At 34.2% G+C, this 22288-nt stretch overlaps 2 protein-coding genes across 4 annotated transcripts; one reads left to right on the top strand and one right to left on the bottom strand.

Annotated features, from left to right (window-relative positions):
* Nucleotides 1–1264: 1264 nt before the first annotated feature.
* Nucleotides 1265–19319, bottom strand: Kat60 (katanin p60). 3 transcript variants are annotated; one of them, XM_088263567.1, is made up of 11 exons: nucleotides 19125–19319; nucleotides 12777–12976; nucleotides 11423–11516; nucleotides 10224–10359; nucleotides 9414–9610; nucleotides 7935–8084; nucleotides 7489–7610; nucleotides 7231–7410; nucleotides 5347–5505; nucleotides 4896–5119; nucleotides 1265–4243 (listed from the first exon to the last, which is right to left on the bottom strand). In XM_088263567.1, the coding sequence occupies exons 2-11, from the start codon at nucleotides 12966–12968 to the stop codon at nucleotides 4045–4047; spliced, it is 1653 nt and encodes a 550-aa protein (XP_088119693.1). In that variant the 5' UTR covers nucleotides 12969–12976; nucleotides 19125–19319; the 3' UTR covers nucleotides 1265–4044. The 3 variants fall into 3 exon arrangements, with proteins under 3 accessions (XP_088119693.1, XP_088119694.1, XP_088119692.1); XM_088263568.1 differs by lacking the exon at nucleotides 19125–19319 and having other exon boundaries at nucleotides 11432–11516; nucleotides 12777–13245; XM_088263566.1 differs by lacking the exon at nucleotides 19125–19319 and having other exon boundaries at nucleotides 12777–13245.
* LOC148307359 (uncharacterized) lies at nucleotides 17567–21005 on the top strand. The gene is made up of 3 exons (XM_088263596.1): nucleotides 17567–17855; nucleotides 19830–20853; nucleotides 20935–21005. Exons 1-3 carry the CDS (start codon nucleotides 17811–17813, stop codon nucleotides 21003–21005), a joined length of 1140 nt encoding a protein of 379 aa, XP_088119722.1. The 5' UTR covers nucleotides 17567–17810.
* Nucleotides 21006–22288: the final 1283 nt, after the last annotated feature.

Here is a 22288-nt window from a genome sequence, read left to right on the forward strand (position 1 = left end):
TATCCGTCACACATCTCTAAAGATGGCCCCGATGACATGGTTCATAATAAAATAATTAATTACTAAATATATTTTTCTACCAGGAATTTTCTGTCACAATATACAGTTACATACGAATATAACCAGTAATGTGAATAAATAAGTACTATGTGAAGTATTCTGCAAAACCTGAATGATTTATACTGTTTAAGATTTACAACAACAAAAAAACGAGTCTACAAACATGAAATATGCTATGAAATTGTTTCAAAGTAATTTCTTCCAAGAGATTACATATTATTGTCTCAATATTGAAGGCCAATGAAAGTTGATTTCAGATGAAAAATCACCATTAGACTAAATTAAAACACAGAATGCAGACTTTACTACATAATTTTTATTGTTTTACGTAAACTGTATATCGCTCACTCCTTTCAAGAACGTCATAAATCAAAATTCGTCAATTTTCAGTTGTGCATGTTTTCGGAATACCCAGAAAATGTACTATATCCCAGCAAAAGCGGCATATTTTTAACTTAATATTTACCCGCTACAGGGCAGAAAGTATTGTTTTTGCATTTTTAATAAAAGGTATTGTTTAATTATATTTTTAAATAAACTAAATATTTTTCAAATGGAGAAAAAACCTTCAGGTTTTACCAAAAACGATCTGTTGCACAGTAAAAAGTTCAATAAGTGGCTTGATATTTATTTTTAATACATTGTGTTACACTTTTAAACCTTAAAAACGTTCTCCTGAAAAATCAAGTTTTTTGATTTATGACGTTCTTGAAAGGAGTGAGCGATATATCAATGCCTCAACTCAAATTGTCAACAATTGAGATGATGCTGCATGATAAACGCGTCTACAAGCCGCCGTGGAAATGTGCGGGCACCTCATCTTACGGTACTGTCTAACGAATACCGGTTGGCTGTGATTTTTCATCAAATCTGTTCAATTTTTGTGAGCAAAAGAAGTTGAGTCCGTAGTAATAATAATAAATATTAAGTCATAACAATAAAACAAAATACATAAAAAAACCATATTGTAACAACACTCCTGGAATAAGTATGTTAATAATTTTTATTTGTACTATAAATTGTATACCACCAAATTAAGATTTTAATAACAAACAGATGGGATGATTTTTTAGCACATTAAGGGTTTTAGTAATTGAGTAAATTAAAACATCATTGGTAGAAACAGAGCAATTATATATATATATATATATATATATATATATATATATATATATATATATATATATATATATATATTTATATATACACACAAATATATATAATATATTTTTGTAACACAACCGACACAATGTATACCTTTACAAGAAATTTCTACAATTTCATTGTAAACAAAAAGCATATTAATTTGACACAACATGGAAAAAAAACATAATATTTATCACTTCAAACACATTATTTATAATGAAAGTTTGAATATAAATAAAGTACATTGCGATTGCATTTATCCAGCTTTCGTTTTCATCAAAATTAGGTTATCTAGGTTGCAAAACATGGCATAATAACCTAGAATCAGAGTTTTGACAGTTGTGAAAATAAAAGAACTTCATCAGCGGTATATTACCCATGTGGGACTTTCATAAACATGTATTGTCAACTTACTTCGTAGTCACTGTGACTTAATTTACAGGAGAGTATTTTTTTATAGATTCCGATTGATGGTTAAATTATGACCATTTTAAATACTCACTCAATCAATGAAGCCGACAATATTCATATAAATGTGGAAATAGTTTGAATTCCATTAAAAAACATACAATTTTTGTTTGCTGTAATAAACGCTGTTTAAATTATAAGAAAGTTATAATAATAATTGCAGCATATAATTTTGTGAATATTGCAAGAGCATATATCAAGTAATATTGTATTCAATTTATGATTTTCTGAGATCAATGTTTTAAGCCTAAGTGAAAGGAAAACATTGTACAACAACAAATAAGAGGTGGTAGAAAGAAATTAACAATATACAATATAATAAAAGACCTGCTTAATATTTAAGAGTTTTACCAGTTTGAAATTTTTTTTCAAAAAGTGATGCCTAAAAATTGTCGATACAATTAAGAATTTGTGATGTAGAAAAATTAGTAATTTTGTCCTATATAAATATATATAAAATATTTAATTTAAGTATAAAAACATGTTTATGTATGTAAGGCACTCACACAAGAATGCATATGAATTAAATAATCTTCAATATGATTTTTGTCCTATCATTTTTTCCTATTATTGAGACATATTTATTTTCATTTCAAAATCTAATAATAGCAAACTAAGTGGATGTTATATTTATAAAAGGAGTTATACGAGAGATTGTGCACGTAATATAACTTTGTAAAGAAGGTTATAACTATTGATTAATAATTGTTACATTTACATACAATTCTTCATTTATTTTTAAAACAGTAATTCTTGGATATCTGCCGTAGATTATTTGCATTAAAAACATATATTGTTATTAAAATTACATTTATGACACTTGCCTTTAAAGCAGTTCAAGTTAGAAATGTCATTCTTGTCGCAAACAAAGAGGATTGTAATTTTAAAAAAGCCATCAAAGAATATCTGAACTCTAAGAAGAAGAGAAAGACTTCTGTAGAAGAAATAAAGCTCCGCAGTAAAAAATTATATAATAATAAAATAATTTCATAGAAAACTTTTGATGACTTTTTAAATAAAAAAAAAGTATGCCCTAAAATTAAAAATATAATTCTGACAACAAAAAATGAAAAAAAATTGTGTTTATACATAAATTTCTGTATTTTTTTTTGTTAACAATTAGTACTGAAGTTTTTTTAATATTTTTATGTAAAATGTAAAATTTACGATTGAATAGCTGATATTGCACCGTGCCCGTTATTTTATATAGTGTATATTATATAGGCAAGTTGCTGCAAGTTAATCTTAACAGATAACGAGGAATTACTGCGTGAACGGATATATGAGAAACGAGGATATGTATACATATATTATAGAATGGTAATATAAAAATATCTACACTGGGAAACCTTACAGTAAGTTTCAGAGTCAAGTTCTAAAACTGAATTTCCATAATAAATTCTAAATAGGTGCTCTCTTCAAAGTAAAGCTTTGGCCTTCTAAACTACAAACAATATAAATAAATTGGCAATCATTTCCGTAATAGGACATATGTGATTAAAATAAAGAAATATTCAATATTTGAACGTTGGCTGATTGGCCCTAAGCCTGCGGGCTGTTGTTTCGCAAGTTGCTCTTCCAGTGCGGGTCCATATTTGATAATTGCAATGTGTTTCCAAAATATATCATAATACGAAACGTTGTCAAATTAAAACTTACTGACTTTACAGCTTCCCCAAATTATATCATTTATTACCCTCTATTGATGTCTATATAAATTTAGTATTCAGATTTAAAATGCATTCAGACGTTACTCAGGCCTCAATATCGAGTGACCCGCATAAATGGAGACCATTTTTCTATTCAAGGGCACCGTAGGCTTAAGGTTAATACAAAAAAAGCCAAATACTAATCTGATGCGTAGTCACTAGATCAGATATCGATAATATGTAATAAGGAAAAGTTTAGTTGTATTAGGTTACTTAATTAAAATAATCGGATATTGGGATTGTTGACATATTTTCCATTGTTATGGAAATATTTCACAAGGCTAAATAAGTATATGAACCCTTGGGAAACACTTTTTTAGCTCCTGTAAATCTTACCATCGAAAGGTCTCAAAATTAAATAGACAAACACGGACATTGTTCTCTCCGATCTTTATTTAAAAAACCTTCATCTGATCTTCATTTAAAATACCTGAAGTGCAGGACTGATCACCTTTTCGTTGTCATTAATTATCAAATGAACACTGTATTGGGTGGACACAATTCTTATAAGAAGACAGTAAAGGTGTCTTATTTATGCAATGAACCAGAGAAGAACCAATTCGACCTCGTTTCGATGGTGATCGGGTGACGATTTGTGTTATTTCGTTATAAAAATAATATCAAAAACCAAAGTTATCAATATTTAAGTACGTAATCACAATCAAGAGGACCCGTACTCGGTCATCCACTTGACATATTTGTCTAGGTCAGTTTTGGAAACAGACTTATTGCATTTGCTCAGCGCGTCGCAGAAGTCTTGCGCCGACACGGGGAGGTCCAGATCCTCGCGCCCGAGCTGTTTGATCTGCTCCGGCTTGAGTCCCGCTATCTTCCGTCGCATGGACATCATGGACGCGTCCCTGCCGATACACAAATTACGTTCGAGTCAAAACTACCATTAAAACCTTATCTTTTTGGGCAGCAACTGCTCGCACATATGACATGTAACTGTCGCGGGTCTCTCTGGTATTTGTGAATGAAAATATGGAAACTCAAAATACAACATATTCAGAATAAAATGTTGCCTTTAAACTAAATTATAATATAACACTACGAGACAAATCATACATTCGATAAGTAAATATAAGTGGGCTATTCAATTAATAAGTAGACTGACATCAGAAAATGTTTTTTATTTGGAAGTTACATGTCTGGGTCCCATTCAAAATATTCACCTCCCCGACGCACACACTTATACCACCGGCGTTTCCACTTTTGTGATGTCCTTCAGCTCATTCATTGCATTTGCCTTAATCTCAGGAACTGTCTCAAATCTTCTTCCTTTCAAAGGTCTTTTGAGTTTGAGAACAAGAATAAGTCAGAAGGAGTGAGATCAGATGAGTAGGGGGGGTGGGAACAGTGATCGAGTGTTTGGTCAAAAACTCACGAGTTCTGAATCCTGAATGGGCTGGAACAGTTTCATCAGTTACCATTGTCATTAAGTTACCCTTGCTGATCGAGAATAATGTAAAGAGATGTAAAGTATGTATGTAGCCGTCGGAGGATGGTTACCTGCAGACATTGGTGATGTCGGCGCCCGAGTAGCCCTCCAGCGAGTTGGCGATGCTGCGCAGGTCCACGCTGGGGTCGAGCTTCACCTCGCGCAGACTCAGGCGCAGCAGCGTCTCCCGACCCTCCCGCGTGGGCAGCGGGATGTAGATGCGCTTCTCCAGCCGCCGCCGCAGCGCCTCGTCTATGTCCCACGGGAAGTTGGTGGCCGCTAGCACCATCACAACCTGCGGGAAGCCACAACAGACGCTTTTCCATAAGGACATGTATGCCAACAGAGTATCAATCCTGCCCTTACTTTTCTACTGAAATATGACTGATAAAGTAGTATCGGGAGTTTACTTAATTGAGTTTAGATTTTGGTCATAAGTCCATATTGTAATCGTAAAAAGAGTAGTAAAATTGAATATCTGCAACCTATAAATAAAACTATAATGATAGCCAGAGTGCATACCTTGTGTGGTTCATCAGAGTTGGAACTTATTCCATCCATCTGCACGAGGAGTTCAGATTTGATGCGACGGGAAGCTTCGTGTTCAGTTTCAGATCCTCTACGCGAACAGAGAGAGTCTATTTCGTCCACAAATATTGTGCTAGGAGCGTAGAATCGTGCCTGAAATTATTCAAATCATAGCGGTAACATAGTATCTTATGCAGATGACACCGCAATAGTTATAAACGGACCCAACTGGAATACCGTAAATGATCGCGCAAATAAGGATATGAAGATCCTAAAATTCTGGTATAATTTATTATCTCTAAATACAGATAAAACATTCTTTATCCCTTTTGGTATCCATAAACTCAAAATACCGACAAATATAAAAATTACAATTCACAATGGTGACTGCAGAGATTCAAATTGCAAAAACTTAGTTTCTGTTTTATGTCCAAAAAAAGAAATAAAATATCTAGGTGTAATAATAGATCAACACTTGAAATACCATAGTCACATTAATGAACTAGTAAAACGAATAAGAAAATGCATATATATTTATTAGAATTCGAAACATACTAACCATCGACAACCTAAAAAGAGTTTACTATGCTATCGTACACTCACTACTACAGTATGGCATTGTTGCATGGGGAGGCTCATACAACAACATACTGAACTCAGTGAAAATAGTACAGAAAACCATAATTAAAGTTATTTTGAAAAAAAAAAACATACATCCAACAAAATTATTATTTAAAAAATTTCAAGTCCCAAATATAGAATCCATTTATAAAAAAAACGCAATTTTTCAAATACTAAAGGGTGACAATTATTTAAATTTAACAAAAAATTCATCATCGAGATTCTCAAACGATTTTTCTACTCCAAAATGCAACACCAAGCAATTTCAGCAAAATTTCAAATATTTGGCAATCAATCATTTCAATAAACTCCCTAAAGAAATAAAAAAAAAGATGATATAAAAATACTTTTAAAATTTTTTAAAGCTCTATACATTTAAATCTTGAAAAAATATACAAAAAAAGACTATTATATCTTTTATTACATAACATTAAACTACAAGTGTAAGTCCCTCTCCAAGCACAAGAGCACAGTCTCTTTTATGGAGAGGCACAGCGAATCGAAATATAAAAGTTCTGCATATGTATAAATGATTCAAATGTATTATGTTATAAATAAAAATGTAAATATATTAAATGAATATAATAAAAAAATACATATAACTTAAATCATTTCATTAGTAGTCATTTACTAATAATTCAGCTTAAATATATTGTAGATTTACACATAAAATAATGCATAAAATTTTATGTTACATTAAAGAAAATTATTTAATAAAATAAAGAATATGAATTATACATCAAAATAAAGCACTGACATTTGAGAAAGATGTGTGAAAGTAACAATAATAAAGTCTCATATATATGTATACAGTAAGGTCACAATGCTTTACATCCAAAACTGTAACTGAATTAGTGGAACAAATTACACAAGGCTTTGCATTACAAACTAGGTCTATAGTGATTCAGTCAATTCCCACAATGTACATTGGTAACATAGTCAAATTGAAAGTAAATATCTTAAATAAAATACAATTATGTGTGCTATATTTATTCACAAAATCAAGTACTGTTATTGTTTCCAGATTGTTTGAGTCAATCTTAATATTTTATAATAGAGCAAAAATGTCAAACTATACAATTCATGAAGAAAAAAAAACAACTCTTTTAAACTAAAACTATGTTAGTGTAGAAGTATGTATTGCCAAACAATGCCATGTTATGAAGTTCTTTCATTCAATTCTGTCCAAAACCTCGCCATTTCAAAAGATTTTTGTCACGAAAGTAATAAATTAGATTAGTAGAACATTATAGGTACCATCTCAAATAGAAGTCGGACGAGCTTCTCCGACTCTCCCCTGTACTTGGAGGTGAGGGTGGAGGAAGAGACGTTGAAGAAGGTGGTTCCGCACTCTGTGGCCACCGCCTTGGCCAGCATGGTCTTCCCCGTGCCCGGGGGACCCACCATCAGCACTCCCTTCCAAGGCCGCCTGATCCCCTGCAACACCAATTACTCCGTCACCACGGATCTTCCAGTAATAAGCACTAAATAATGAGTAAAAACAGAGTAGGTTACTTTGAAGAAATCAGGCATCCACATTGGCAAGACAACGGCTTCCTCTAGGAGTCTTTTGGCTTCGTGAAGGTCGGCTATGTCATCCCATCGTATGTTGGGATTCTTTTGTACAATATCTCTTTCTGCAAAAAAAAAAAAAACAGTCAGATGACTCGTATGAAAGGTAAAAGTGTATGGCTACGTTCTAGAGGCTCCAGGTTTGATTTATCACATCAATATTTATTAAACATTAAATGATAATCTGCGAATAGGAGAATAAGGCGAGATGGCCTAGGATGGCCAAATTAACAAAAGCATGGAATTCAAACGTTTAAAGAGTTCACATAGCCGGAATACACATATGGATGTTGAAGTTAAGACTGTCGGGATAAACAGACCAGAGGTTCCATACTGTTACTGCGGAGATACAATGGAATAATAGCAATAAAATGTCATAAAAACAATACCTAACATGTCCACCAGATATCCATCAGCGTGACATCCTGGTTCAAATTTCTTTTCTTCTTCCTTTTCTTGATTTTCTTCCTTGTCATCTTCTCCGTTGTTGTTCTCTTTATCTGTTTTTTCTTTACCATGCTCCTTATCTTTTGTTTTGCCTGAAATACACACGCACTTATAGAACATATTTATTTTTAATGTGGGGAAGCAGCTCAATTCCTTGTGAAAGAACAACTCACTGAATATTCTAATAAATTAACTTGATTAAAATACGGTTTTAGATAAGAAATATGTGACAAATAAATCAAATTTATAATCCCTTTAAAAAATACTAGTTAAAAATCCCTAATAGACATTACAAAACAAATCATTAATATATATGACGAGTGATTTGGTCAGATTTTTATGTTTATTAAAATTTAAAAATGACTTCATATTTTAATCTGTGAAATCTTATAATGATGTGCGAGAAATACAATTATTCAGTTTGTAATCAGTAGGAAAAAAGTGGAGAAAGAAGGTATGAAAAATGCAACTCCATTTCCAGACCAACTGAAAGTAAATGTTTCTTTAATTTATTTTTGACAAACCCACGAGGTCAGTTATACAGTCTAGCATCTACCCATTGATGGCCCAAACCTGCCAATTATTATTAATTTATAATAATAGGCTATTTTTCAATAATTTCACTTACGAAATTCATTACTGTCGTTATGTAGATGCATCATTTATGAAAGTTGGTTGCGATTCAAACTAGTGCATAAAAGTACCAACTTCCGTCATCAGGGTATGTCAACTCTGCAGTAACGACAAGGGTCCAAATTATGCGATTCTTCATCTAGCATTTGAAATAACTAATGATGTATCACGCTTGATGACATCCCAGATTGTTTTTCTTATCATCAAAATAAAGAAGTTTATTATATTACAGATTTTAATAAGAATAGCACCAATTAAATTGCCAATAAAAAAGTGATAATAGCTTATTCGATTGGCCATACTATGTACACATGGTATGGCCAGCGTGTTATACATATGTGTATGTAATCACATGGGCTATATAATATGTGGATTAATATTATCATTGACTTCTAAAAAACAAAACCAAGCTGTGCTGTCATTTTAATTTCAAATTCAGAGTGGTCTTTTGCGATGATGCTAGATTATAAATCTGGCAACTTTAAGACCTAAAAGGCATTATTGAATATCAATAATGCTATTGAGATCAATTTTAACACATTTCAGATGGGATTTGATAATTATGTACATTTAAATAAGACATTGGATAATTCCTTCTTTTCTGCCTTTGAAATGAGGCTGGCGCAGAAGGTGAAAATACCCTTCTCGTCCTTAAGCATCAATCGAACGAACGGGTATAAATAAATACCTATCCGGTCCAAAGTGTGTTAAAGTTTAGTGGGTAATGACATTGTACAGTATAATACAGTGTGCAAAAAGTAAAGAAAAATAGAGAAATGTGACAGTACCCGAGGAATTCTTACTGTTTGCTTGTCCCCTCGCCGGAGCTCGGCTTCCCTTGGGGTCTGCCTTGCCCCCTCGGGCAGGGGCCGTGGAGCCCCGGTGCCCCCCCGGGCCGGCCGAGGAGCGCTTGGGCTCGGGGGCTCCCCGCCGGCCCCCCGTGGTGTTGGCCTGGCCGCGGAGGGGCTTTATCGGAGGACCACTCCTGGAAGTAGAAAGTAACATATCATTGCTGGTCACTATTCTGTGGGGTTTTTACTTTTCGCTGACATGCTACATGGTAACACATCGACTTTAACCAGGGTGTGAATGACGAATGGCTATTTTTCAGGAGACGCAGATTTATGAAAATACCGATCATTTACAGATTATTATCATACGACACGTAAATAATTTAATTACTCGGAAGGAAAAAAAGGATTTGTAAAGAATGGCACGAAACCTATAACACAGACCAATTGGCAATGAATGGACCACTAAAGTAACAAAACAGTAAAAAAAAATCTTCTTTTGGCTCCTATCTGCACTCGAGTGTTGCATAGGGCACTGCTTCCGAATGACACGGTGTTAACTTGATCGTTAATTATACAGAGGCAGGGAGATCAGTCCTGCGTTCAAGATTCACGGATGTAGGAAAAGAGGAATATATTTAATGGGGTATCAATGAGGTAAGTGGAAGAGTTCAAGGTGAAGAAGAATAGCAGCAATAGCTAGGGCAGTCGGGGTTGCATACACGTACTCGTATAAGCTTGGCCAAGCTACTTTAGGGGATTGGATTAATAACTTTTAGGGATTTTTAATCGAGAATTGTATCATACTTGTGCTCCACAGGAGTGGGGGAGGGCCACACGTCGGGGTCCCTGTCCGGGGGTGGGGGCCACACATCCGGGTCCAGCTGGTGGAGGGCAGGCGGCCACAGCGAAGGGGGATCACGCGTCGGCAACTCCTCGTACCCTATACATCAGAAACATGATTTCAAACCACCACAAACAGTTCACAAACTAGCCATCCTAATTTTTATATTAAAAAAAAAAAATCTGTTAATACAAAAGATAAGAAACACAATAATTGTGAAATAAAGACCGAGTCTACAGGCGAAATAATTTAATCTATTATTGATACAAGATTAGGTAAATTACATAAATAGTTTTGAATAGTAAAAATTCTTACATATTGTCGAGAGATTTATTTTTAGATAACTGTTAAGACTATAAATAGTTTTGAAGAATTTTCAAGATTAAGATCTAAAATTTAGTAGAAAAATATCTCCAAATACATTTTCTGGGCCTTATTTGCACCCAAGTAGTACATAGGGGCCCATATGGTGACATCGTAAACTCAATCATTGATTATATAAAGGCAGTTTTATCGGCCAGCCACTCCGGATTTTTAAATATATTTCATGGGATAGAGAAGCCTGTGAAGGGGCTTAGGGTGAGGGACATTACTGCTATATAAGAAATAGAAGAGGAAAATTACACATGAAATGGACAATAACGCCGATGGCTACGACACTAGGGGTTGCATACCCGTACCAACAGAAACATGTGCAAGCTACAAAAATTATAATAAATAAATGTAATGGCCACAAGTGGGACATGTACAATTCTTTTGCTAGCAAAATGATATATGTAAAATGATATTTTGTATATACAATGTACACTTATGCATTATTTGGTTAAACCACTGCCTTTTGAGTCATCTAACCACCAGTTCCCGATTTGTATAATTTATATCTTGATTAGTAGATTAATATAAAAATATTTATAAGGTAAGGCGTAGAAAGAGTTTTGTGAGTGTATGTCGATAAGCAGGAAAATATTTGTAAATTTGGCAATTACGATACATAGCGCTTCAAATGTGTCACCTGAAAAATCAGCAAGTTTGAGTTGTGACATTCTCGCACCATTCGAGTGATATGTATGCGCAAAGGAAAGTAAAGAGTTTGGTAACCTCTATGGAGGGTATTGAATAATATGATTTGGCAAGAGATGCGGAGTTAGTACAAGCCCAATACCTGACATACTTGAGTGACCATCGTGTTTGAATAGTTGGAGAATAGACATCGTAGCCTTGAACTGTTCATATTCTCGGACCATTTGTTGTTGTACCTGAAACACCACATTGGTAACATTTACTTAAGTTTATACATGTAAAAATGATCAAAAATAAAGTAAAATTTCTTATGTAATTGTTTTAAAACCCAAATTCGTTACATTTGCTCACATTGTAGTGTGAATAGCTTGCGAAATAATCTGCCTTAAATGACACAATGATGCCTCAAACCCTGGACTGGATTCATACTAAGATAATTTGCTCATCTTTCCATAACTTGACATAATGTATCATTCTTCAGTGATTCCATTTCTGTCCAAGCTGCCAGACTATGAAATGAATACCTTGTCGTGTGAAAAATGCACCATCTCTGATAACCTTTCAAAAGTATCGGAAACATTACTAATGATTTTTCTCTGGATGGATAGACATGTCTCCGAGGCGTGTATTTCTCTTCCTCTTCGTCCTCTTTAACTAATCTTACACCCTACGCCTCCCCCGGTTTCATCAATGCACAATATTGTAATTATTTGACAATTCATAATTTGAATCCTTATTTCTTCTCATTTCTATGTGTACAAGCACTATCTGTCTACAAACATCAAACAGCTGTGTGAGGTGTAAAGTGTAACCACCATTACTTGTCTGTTCTCAGTTGGTTGGAAGATATTACTTTATGGAATTATGTACACATATTGTATACAAGAAATTTAGATAAATAATTGGCGGTAGAAAAGTACTTGATATGTAACGGGCACAGAATCAGCAATAATATTTTCCTCGTGTTAAATTACCCTGCTGGTGAACCAAACTGGATTGATCGAAGCCAGACTAGTGACTAGTGAGGTAATTCTATGAGAGTTTTACACGCTACAGACCTAATTTAGTTGAAAATTTGTCAGCGATGAAATAGGATACGAATTGTGTAACCTTATCTTAGCTTAACTATTAATCCAAGTAGGCTGTATTTAGTAAGTGTGCGTGAGGAATGATAGGTGTTCAAGTGCCCTACATGTATAGTAAGATGAGTTTGAAATTATCTCATTGAAAACTTCAAGAGGCCATACATAAGATGAGTCAAACGATACAAAGAATTATACATTCACACCATATTTACCTATCACTCGCGACAAAGGATGGCCTCTCCTCGACTTAAATGGTCAAAGGAAATGTGTCCGAGATAGCTTATCTGTCGAACGTTTCTAGAGATCGTTAAGGTATTGTGCAAGTAAATAATATGGAATGTCGAAACTGTCTGGACATGTGGATTTTCGGAAGGCTGGGATGAAAACTTTAGGGTCTCGTGAATGACTTACCAATTGCCATTTGGATTTCCTAGTCTTGTCGGATATTGTGATGAGCAACCTGTGAATCATTTGCACGACTCCCTGGTAGTAGACCCCAGCAGACTCGTAGTTGCCCGTCAGGGCCATTTCGCGAGCCAACTTGGTGTTCTCGCATATTTCCATAACCGACACTGCCATTATGGTCATTCCCGCGGCGTACATAAACCGTGCTGGGAAGAAAATCACAAATTATTGTACATCTGACGAGAAACCGTCCAGCGATCCTCTCCTCGGCAGATCGGAGACCCGTCCGTGTCGAATGATGAACTTTGACGGTTATTAAACCGCGCCTCTGACATGAGTGAGCTTCACGGAAAATTTCCTCCCGGTTTGTCGTTTTACCACGAGTTTTGTAATACTTCACGTCGTCATGACAATAATTTCCGACGATACAAAAACATATTCGCGCAGCATCGCTAACGAGACGTCGCGACAAATCACAACCTTTTTTGGTATTTCTGAGAAGTTGGTATCCTTGTATACGAGTATAAAAAATGTCAGTGCGCAGGCGTTGATCACCTGAGTGGCTGGTTCTTGCGGTTATTGCGCCATATTGGTACAACTGGGGCCTGCCAAAGTGAAGGTGAGAAAACGAATAGCGGGAATATTTGAAAATCGTTACTCTGTAGACTATTTATTATTATTGTTCAATAGATTTTAAAATGTAATTTCAGATATATTTTTTTCTTCAGATAACACAATGATATTAAAAATGTGGTATCCGAACCTTCATTACACAGAACATATTGCATTATATTATAATATTATTATAATATATTTATGTAATGTACATATAAAAATAAGAAAAGCTTTTATTTTTTTATTATTTTATTTTGTATTTACGTACAATAATTTACTCCTAAAGAAGAGATTGTAAAAAACGAAAAATGTTGAAATTTCAAAACCCAATTAATCTTAGGCTCGGTTTATGTAATACCGTACACTTCAAGATATTTACTGCCGTAAAATGAATAAATCTGAGACTGCGTTGATTTGTGATCATAATACAAGGTACATGTTTTAATATCATTGTATTTTGGTGTATGCGGATTAATGGGTAGGGGGGGGGGGGTAATCGTTATTTATATATTAATTTCAACATTTTTTTTATAAACACCTCACTAAGTAAAACTCGTGATGAGAATTGCAGAATAATAATGAAAATCACTAAACGTTATTTTCTTTACGCTGAGGTGACCCCCCTTCCCCGTTCTCCTCACTTTTCCGTGATAGTAAGAAACGCGTGGCTGTGTTTCTACTCCGTATTGATTACTCCGCGAGAACATTTACCGTGCACGTAGGTACTTCACGATAATAATATTTCTATAACAATGCGTACTCGGGCCCGGGAAACGGACCCGCGCTTGAGAATGGTGTACAAAAATATGACCTGTTTTACTTTTCTCGGTATAAACCGCGAACACCTAACTGCGCGCATTATATAGTATGAATCAACTGCGTGGAAAACTAACAATATTCTGATATTGTAACTCCGCCGGCAAGCTATACCACATGGCTTAGTCGGTCTCCGCAAAACAATACTTATGTAATATTAAAATGTAAAAAATGAAATGTAGGTAGATATTATGTATTTGGTTCTTCCGGGTAAAAGCATGGTGAGTATACCTATAAACCATGGGAAATGCGATTGCGATTAAGCTAGGAGTGTCATTCTTCCAAAACGTCGGTCGGGACACGTCATTGTTATTGACTAGGCGTAAAACTGTCCCAACGTTCGAAAAAATGGAGTCCTGAAAGTTTTAGAAAATTTGAATTTGAGTTCTGATTTTTTTAAACCTCATAAAAATTATCCTCAATCTCCCCACCCCTCAAAATAAAATTTGTCGTTTTACTTAAAATGTCCCTACTGGAACTCGAAACAATATAATAACCCTAGATTAAACGGGTCCTATATTCTTTTAACCCTTTTCCTTACCCAACGGTGCATAGGGCACGGCTTCGGATTAACGGAGCGTTGTATGAAAATAAGGTGATCAATCCTGCGCGTCGTGTACAGGGTGATATTAAATAAATATTAGAGTGAAAAATCATTTATATTTGTTATAACTCGCCTGGAAATCGAACCCGGGACCTCCAGCACGGTCGCGAAACGATCTAACTTTAACTTTATTTCTTGAAAATCTATGACAATTGATATAAGTACTAGATAATATAATCAATATTAGAATCCCTATCAGGAATCGATCCCGAGACCACATACATGATGACCGAACCCACTAACAATTACACTACGCTACACTTACAAGCGGACAATCCATTCACTGCCTTTTCGTACAAGTTTATATCGCTCGCCGATTATTGGCCAACGTAGGGCTAAATGGCTAATAAACCTACCATAATATTTCAATAATGGTTTTCCGACATGAAACGTGCGGGTCGGAACCAGACATGTCTAACCCACACAAGAAAAAAGATGTAGTAAAGAACGTTATCCAAATAATTAATTATCTGTTAGTTATATGTAAGAAAAATAAACACGAAATAAGTGTGTGCCAAAAATATCTTACCCTTAATGTGACATTAAACCTCCAAATATATTGTTTGATCCAGCCAAGCGCATGCTCAAAAATTATTTGCAAAGAATACAGTCGCCTTCGTATTAAAATGAAAAATGTAACAATTCCATATGAAATACTATATAAAGTGTCTTCTTATTTTTATTATTTTTATTTTGATTTACACGTACATTACTGCCATACAAATCATGTTAAAACGCCAAAGAAAAAAATCTCAAGAAAAATATAATTAGTAAATATACAACAACAAAAAACAAGTCGAAATGAAACTGATAATATAAATACATGTTACATGAGTAAGAGGAATTGAGTAAAATAAGTTATCTTCAAATGAAATAGATCTACCACTTGGTAAGGTATTCAGAAGACCAATCATTCTTTTAAAAATGTCTCGTTACTTTAAATAAATCTAACGGTATAATAATAGTAATAATTTTGTCTAAATAAAAGTAATAGTTTCATTTGTACTCAGCCGACTCACGAATGAGCAGTATTACAACATCTTAAAAGCTATCCAATTAGCAGATCCCGAAAGTTTGAAAACTGAAATTGGGTTAATTTTTCTTTCCGTCATATTAAGAAATGGTCGTGTCATAGGACTTTCATGACTAGAGCGAGTTTCCTCCCGAGTAGTGTGGGCGCACGAGGGCGGTGTATGCACGCGAGGGCGAGGGAGAGGGTGGGTCGGATACCTACCCAACTGAGAATATAAGCTAATAGAATGGGGAATATCTCCGCCTTCCACCGATATCAGGCATCGCCAGATACGGCCGCGAGATAAGGAGCGGATTTACAAAACAACTCATTTATTCATTTTCGAAGATAAATAAATGTTCAAATCTTTATTCACAAATGTTCGATTTGCTACACCAACAGATTAATTAAATTAACATCTTTTATTGATTTTTTAGCATTTATATGGGAGCCTAGTCTGGTTATTTACATAAATTACGACATATCGTTGGCTAGTTTAAGTGATCACTTTATACACAGTGTTACATTTACTAGTTACTCATGCTTGAAAATCGTATTATTAAAATTTCGGAAAGTTGTATGTACGAGAATGTTGCGAGAGTAATGTTTTAATGTTTCAATTTGACTCAAAAATTGTGTGGGCTTAATTTAGTAGATTTAAATGCATTTATGACTTCGTGAAATTTAAAACTATCAACGTTTCCTTACTGTATATATTCTTATTGTTATGTTTTTTTCTACAAACAAGATGAAAATAGAAAAAAAGGGCCCTTTGATGGGTCTCTGCAGCAACAGATTCCTTGAATATGATTAAACGCAACTGTAAAAATCATATATTATATGATTGTCCAGTGTAATTTTTATATTTGATGCGTATATTTTGTATTATTCTTGCATTTATTATTTTTCATTGGCCCCAACTCAATGCAGGGCTTATACTTTCATAGTAAAAGTGACTTCGTTGAACAATAAATAAATCCGCTTTTACATACATACATCGTAGTCGTATAGAAGTTCGACTGCGAGTCTGGCGTTGGCGATTTGATTTCCACCATTTGGCACAATACATGCAATAAATATTTATTATCAGTTGGTCTGGTTATCACTTATTATCAATTGGAGTATTTGAGATAGATTTATCATAAATTCCTTCTTTCCAAATTAGTGTTTTCAGTTGGAATAAAACAATCTGTTAACGCTCAGTATTTGCTTTTCAAAAAAAAATCCCGGAGCGGCCCTGTATTACAGCTCCCATCTGTCGGCATGCCAATACACAAAATGAAAATATTTGCTACCGTCACACAACCTTTTCTACTCTATTCTGACCCGTAAGCTCATTCAAACTCTCTTCTCTTTCGGTTTTCTTTTTCAAAAATCATACTTAACTTTGAAAAACGTTTTATTGCGCGTAATAGGCAATACAGTATATCGAAAAAGCACTACCATGTCCGTTAAAAAGTTTTTATTTCATCACAATAACGTATTTTGTAGAAATAAAATAATTAAAAAAATTATTACGTCATTTTTTTTTGTAAACAAGTGACATTTTTATGCAACAATAATATAAATATCAATGTTGTTGATAAAAAGTTGGTGACGTGTGAAATGGTGATTTGTGAAATAAATAATTAAATTAAATTAATATTATTTTAATAATGTTCAATAGTTATTAACGGTTGTCAGGGATATTCATGACATTGAAAACGTTCGGATTGCTTTAGTGTACAAATTTCAGCAACTTAAATACCTACCTTTAAAAATTAATGTCCTACATAAAACAGTGGAAATAAAGTTACAAACGAAACATGACGGTATAATGTTACAAGATACTGATTATTTTTGAATATATGAAAGTTAAAAATGTGTGGAATCGATCGCGTATTGATTATTTAATAAAAACGGTTATATGTATGTAGTGTTTTAAATTAAAATTGATACATTCAAAAATAAAATAAAATACATTGTATAGTTAATATTGTAAAAGTGTGTGAAAATGAGCGAAAAATCAGATGCAGCTACGACAACTGAAGATATGAAGGTATTACATTTTATTTGTATAATATTTTTGAATCGCTTAACTTTGCCCTTTCACATTTAGAGTACCTACTCATAATCTTTGAATGGTACAAAAATTTTAAGAAACATATAATTTTGTTTGGTAAAACAGCTCTTATCAAACTGTAAAAAAAACTAGTTCACCAGGTGTATTAAAATATATTATAAACTAAAGATCATTTACTTTTTTCACTTATTATTATAACGTTTTTTATTATTATTGTTTGCCTGAAGAAATTTTATCTACATAATGTATTAAATCTTTAGTATTTAATCTTATTTCAACAAAGTAAGGCTTTAAGAAGAGGAAAAGAAAAAGGAAAATTATAAGAAATAATAAAAAACAGAAGAAAGAAGATGATAAGACATATTCTGCGGCACGACGACAATATCAATGACATAATAAAGTGGAAATAGAAGTAAAGATGTGAAAAAGAAGACCAAGAAGGAATATGAGGAGCAGTTACAAAAGAAGTCAGGCGTTGTGTCGTATAAAAATCCGAACAACCATGAAACTTAGGGAGAGCCCTGAAAACTGCTTTATAGCTCCTGAATCAAATACATACAAAAAGAAACATCCATTGTTATATTTTTTGGTAATATCAAAATATCGGAAGTCACCTTTAAAAAGACGTTTTCGACACAAGCTTTGAATTATAAAACGTTTACTGTTAATGTGAACGAATTCATTGAGAAAAAGAAGGAAATAGATAATTATCTAAAAGAAAGTTAAATATCTTTAAAATTCATAAAAAAATAACGTTGCGTTCGATATACTCTTGGGTTATTTTTCGTATTAAATCACTTTTGGTGGTATTATTTACCTAATAAAGTCCATAATTCCATCTTTGTGTATCATCGATACGGAATAATTATAGTTAATATGTAACTGTAATTGTTCGCAATATTATTATATAATATTTTAGCAAGGGCAGAAGTTAAAAATGACAGATATCCAGCCTATAAGATATGAAATAGTTGTTTACAAATTGTTGATTAATTTCAAACTCATCGCACTTCGTTAAAACTAAAAATAAAATAAATTGATCGCTTAACAGTTTGATCGATGGACAAAGTTGAAACCTCACGATAGGTACGTTAACCTTTTTTCTATCAGGTCTGGAATTACAATGTCAATTTTACTTCTAAAATATATTTAGTACAACATAAACATTTTTTGTGACAACTTTAATTTCCCGACAGTAAAGATCCACAACTGGTTTCAAAGTTAAAGTTTAAAAAAAATACTTACATGGTATGGTTGTTTATTCGCACTTGGAATAAACATCGTTAGTTTATTGTCACTGGTTTAGATTGTCATTGATTAGAGCACTAAGTGGGTTCCTATATTAATTAGTACTAATAATTGAACAATATATAATTACTGATAAGTTAGAATTATGTTTCCCTCGTGTTTACGTCCCAGATGGCACACGGGACAAGTCGCGCCGGAAACTAGTCTCGTAATACATTTGCCCCGTGGTTTGGGTAGGTATTCTTGTGTAGAAACCGAAATTAGATTGGGGAAGATCAACGCACTGCGGGAATACTTTGTTTATTTCTCATTTTACTATTGTATATTACAGACAATGCCCACAAGTGCCTACCGTACTTTTTTCGTTGTTGCGCGTCACGACATAAATAAATACTTGCAAGTTAATGATACTTTTGGATATCGCACACAAGCGCCCTTGAGGCGATTTTTCTTGAAAATTGAATTGTCCAATAAATAAGTCGCATAACATGTCCCGCAGGTACCTTTTTAATTCAAAACGGGGATGCTTAAACTGTATTTATATTCGGTAAAATAAAACAATTACCAATATCTATAGTTGCGCTGTAAATCTCTGCCACGAGAGCGGCATTATTATGCCCATAAATATTGATACATTTGTTTTAAAGTTAGAGTATTCAATTTATAACAACTTTCCTTAATTTCTTCTTTTCTTTGTTTCAGATGCCTCCGCTTTGCTTATTTTATTTTTCCCATCCGTTTGGGATCTTGTCTCCCGATCCACCAACCATCACTCGGGCGCCTCCCGAATACTTGCCGTCCTCCTGGAACCAAACTTTCGATGCTAAATCATGGAAGGAATCTGGAATCAGAGTCACTTCTTATCATTCCAGTCACACGGACACTCCGAACGACACGGGACAAGCCTATGTTGCTCCAGCTAAACATATTCACTGCCACCAAGATAGAACGTGCACAGCGAGAAATAATCACCAGGAGTATTATAATGTACACAAAACTGATAAACCGGACAGTGTATTTCAGACCGGAAATGATAACTATAGGCATGTGAAAAAAGGAAGTTGCAATCGCACTTGCACCGAAAGAAGAGGAGACTGTAAAAAGTATAGAACGGTGGATTGGAGGAACAAAGATTGCGATAAGCGCAATTCCAGAGGATTTAGTTGCGAAGGTGATTCAATAAATGAAAGCAAGAACAACTCGCGAAGTAGACCTAAATACGACTGTGATACACACCAAGACAGAAGGAACTTCCATATCCCGCATCAGAAACATCAATTTCATAATAATTATAAACCTCATTACCAGAGGCAACCAAATTTTCAACAAACCCTTCCGCCACTAGAAAGAAAAGTAAAGGAATGCTACATCGAGGAAAGGTACGAGCCCTCACAGCATGCATGGCCTAGTACGAGAAAGATGAACAATTTTAGGACAAAGGCATATCTTCCACCTATAGATTTAGAGCACTGTCATTTCACGGTGGAAGACGATGTGTGTGAGAGGATCTTGGACGCTTCCGTAGATGAATCGATACGCAATGAAATTGAAATTCCAGCTAGTCCAGACAAATACGCCAGTCGATATAAAAGGAAGTCAAAGAATAAGAGAAGACGCAGCATAAGGGCCATCAAATCTTCGAGGGGGGTTAACAAGGGAAGAGTGATGCCGAACAGAAGCGCTGCGAGGAAGCTGGCCAATTGTCTCCTGCAAAGTGTACACAGCGGTGAGTTCTTTAATTTACTTTTTGTCTTATATGCCTATTTCTGACTCAACTACAAAACATAAATTACTGTTATGTCGCCAGTTTATTTCTTACTGTTGTTTGTGGAGGTGAAAAGAGTAATTTCGGTGCTGTTTGGCTTTAGGTTAGACTAGTTGGTTATGCGTCAGTCACGGGTTTTCAGGTCAATTCTCAAAACAGATTTCGAGATAAATTTTTAACACAGACAAAATTCTTTCAAACGTTTTACTATTATTCCACAGTCAGCTGTTATCTGTCGTTTTTCGATGGCTGTCAATGTTCGATGTATTGAGATTTTTTTCTCTCAAATATAGGGCAAATATTAAAAAAAGGTAAACTAATGATCATACTATTTTATAACAATATTTACGGTATTTTTATAAAGATTAAGTCCTTTATAATTGAACATTTTGACAGTTGACATAAACTCTAATAAAAAAATCTAGTCGTGCGTAAAATTACGAAATCTTGAATTGAATATAAAGCAAATACACCACAGACAATTGATGAAATATTCAACGGGTAAGTACGAATGTAAAATTTCATCGATAATCTCGTAATGTTACGTTTACACAGACGGTAACGTTCGTTTTGGGTTTTTTGACACATGGGCTTTGAGTGCCAGTAATTAACTTCAGAATATGATTGTTTTAACTTAATGAGGGTTGGATACAGTGGGTGAAGTCCGGACTAATCCTTTTTGTGTATGATGTAACAATATGTCACAAAAGTCAAATTTTAACGGCATTAATGAATACTGCCAAACTTCTTTTCAATCGTTTTTTTTGTTATTATTCAAATCAACATTTTTCGCTAGGCGCATTTATTTAATGATATTATGTGGACTGTTTAAAAAAACTGTTCGCCCTCATCGTGTAGTGGTTAGCATATTTGACTACCATGATGGAGGTCCCAGGTTCGATTACCAGGAGGTCGAAACAAATTTGATTGTTTTTTTACTTGCTTTCATATAATAAACTTCATCAATAAAATCAAATAACCATTGCATCATTTTGATGCAGTTCCCTATGCACTAATTGGTGTGGATAAAAGTCAGTAGTAGAAGTAGTAGTCAAGAGTCGGAATAAGTGGCGGGTAAGTATGAGGAGATTCATGAATGTGGAAGATGGGAAGATTGTTTGCAAAGATAGATTGGAGTGGCGTTCTATTCTCTCTGCCTTCCCTCCAGGGAAGCGGCGTGATGGTTAGTTAGTTAGTTAGTTTTAGTAAAAGTACATGGTTTAAAATAAATACATGTTTTTACGTATTTAACACGTTGCGATTTTATATAAGGATGAGCCCGTATCTCGTGTTAGCGAGTTAGACTGGTTTGTGGGTTAGCCTCAGCGACTCGCCGCTGCAAGCTGCACAAACACACTCGACTTCTTTTTTGTGTTTCATCCTGGTTTTAATTACA

The sequence above is a fragment of the Brachycentrus maculatus genome, unplaced genomic scaffold (assembly GCF_059751285.1).
Source record: "Brachycentrus maculatus isolate JH-2025_06_01 unplaced genomic scaffold, ASM5975128v1 h1tg000201l, whole genome shotgun sequence".
Classification (NCBI taxonomy): domain Eukaryota; kingdom Metazoa; phylum Arthropoda; class Insecta; order Trichoptera; family Brachycentridae; genus Brachycentrus; species Brachycentrus maculatus.

Excerpts from the sequence above, each read along its gene's own strand:
- Kat60 (XM_088263567.1), bottom strand. The coding sequence starts at position 12,968 with ATGTACGCCGCGGGAATGACCATAATGGCAGTGTCGGTTATGGAAATA. Across the intron at positions 7,411-7,488 it reads GGATGCCTGATTTCTTCAAA|GGGATCAGGCGGCCTTGGAA; the intron begins GTAACCTACTCT and ends TTGGTGTTGCAG. Across the intron at positions 5,506-7,230 it reads TCCGACTTCTATTTGAGATG|GCACGATTCTACGCTCCTAG; the intron begins GTACCTATAATG and ends GAATAATTTCAG.
- LOC148307359 (XM_088263596.1), top strand. The coding sequence starts at position 17,811 with ATGAGCGAAAAATCAGATGCAGCTACGACAACTGAAGATATGAAG. Across the intron at positions 17,856-19,829 it reads CGACAACTGAAGATATGAAG|ATGCCTCCGCTTTGCTTATT; the intron begins GTATTACATTTT and ends TCTTTGTTTCAG. Across the intron at positions 20,854-20,934 it reads CCTGCAAAGTGTACACAGCG|TTTATTTCTTACTGTTGTTT; the intron begins GTGAGTTCTTTA and ends TTATGTCGCCAG.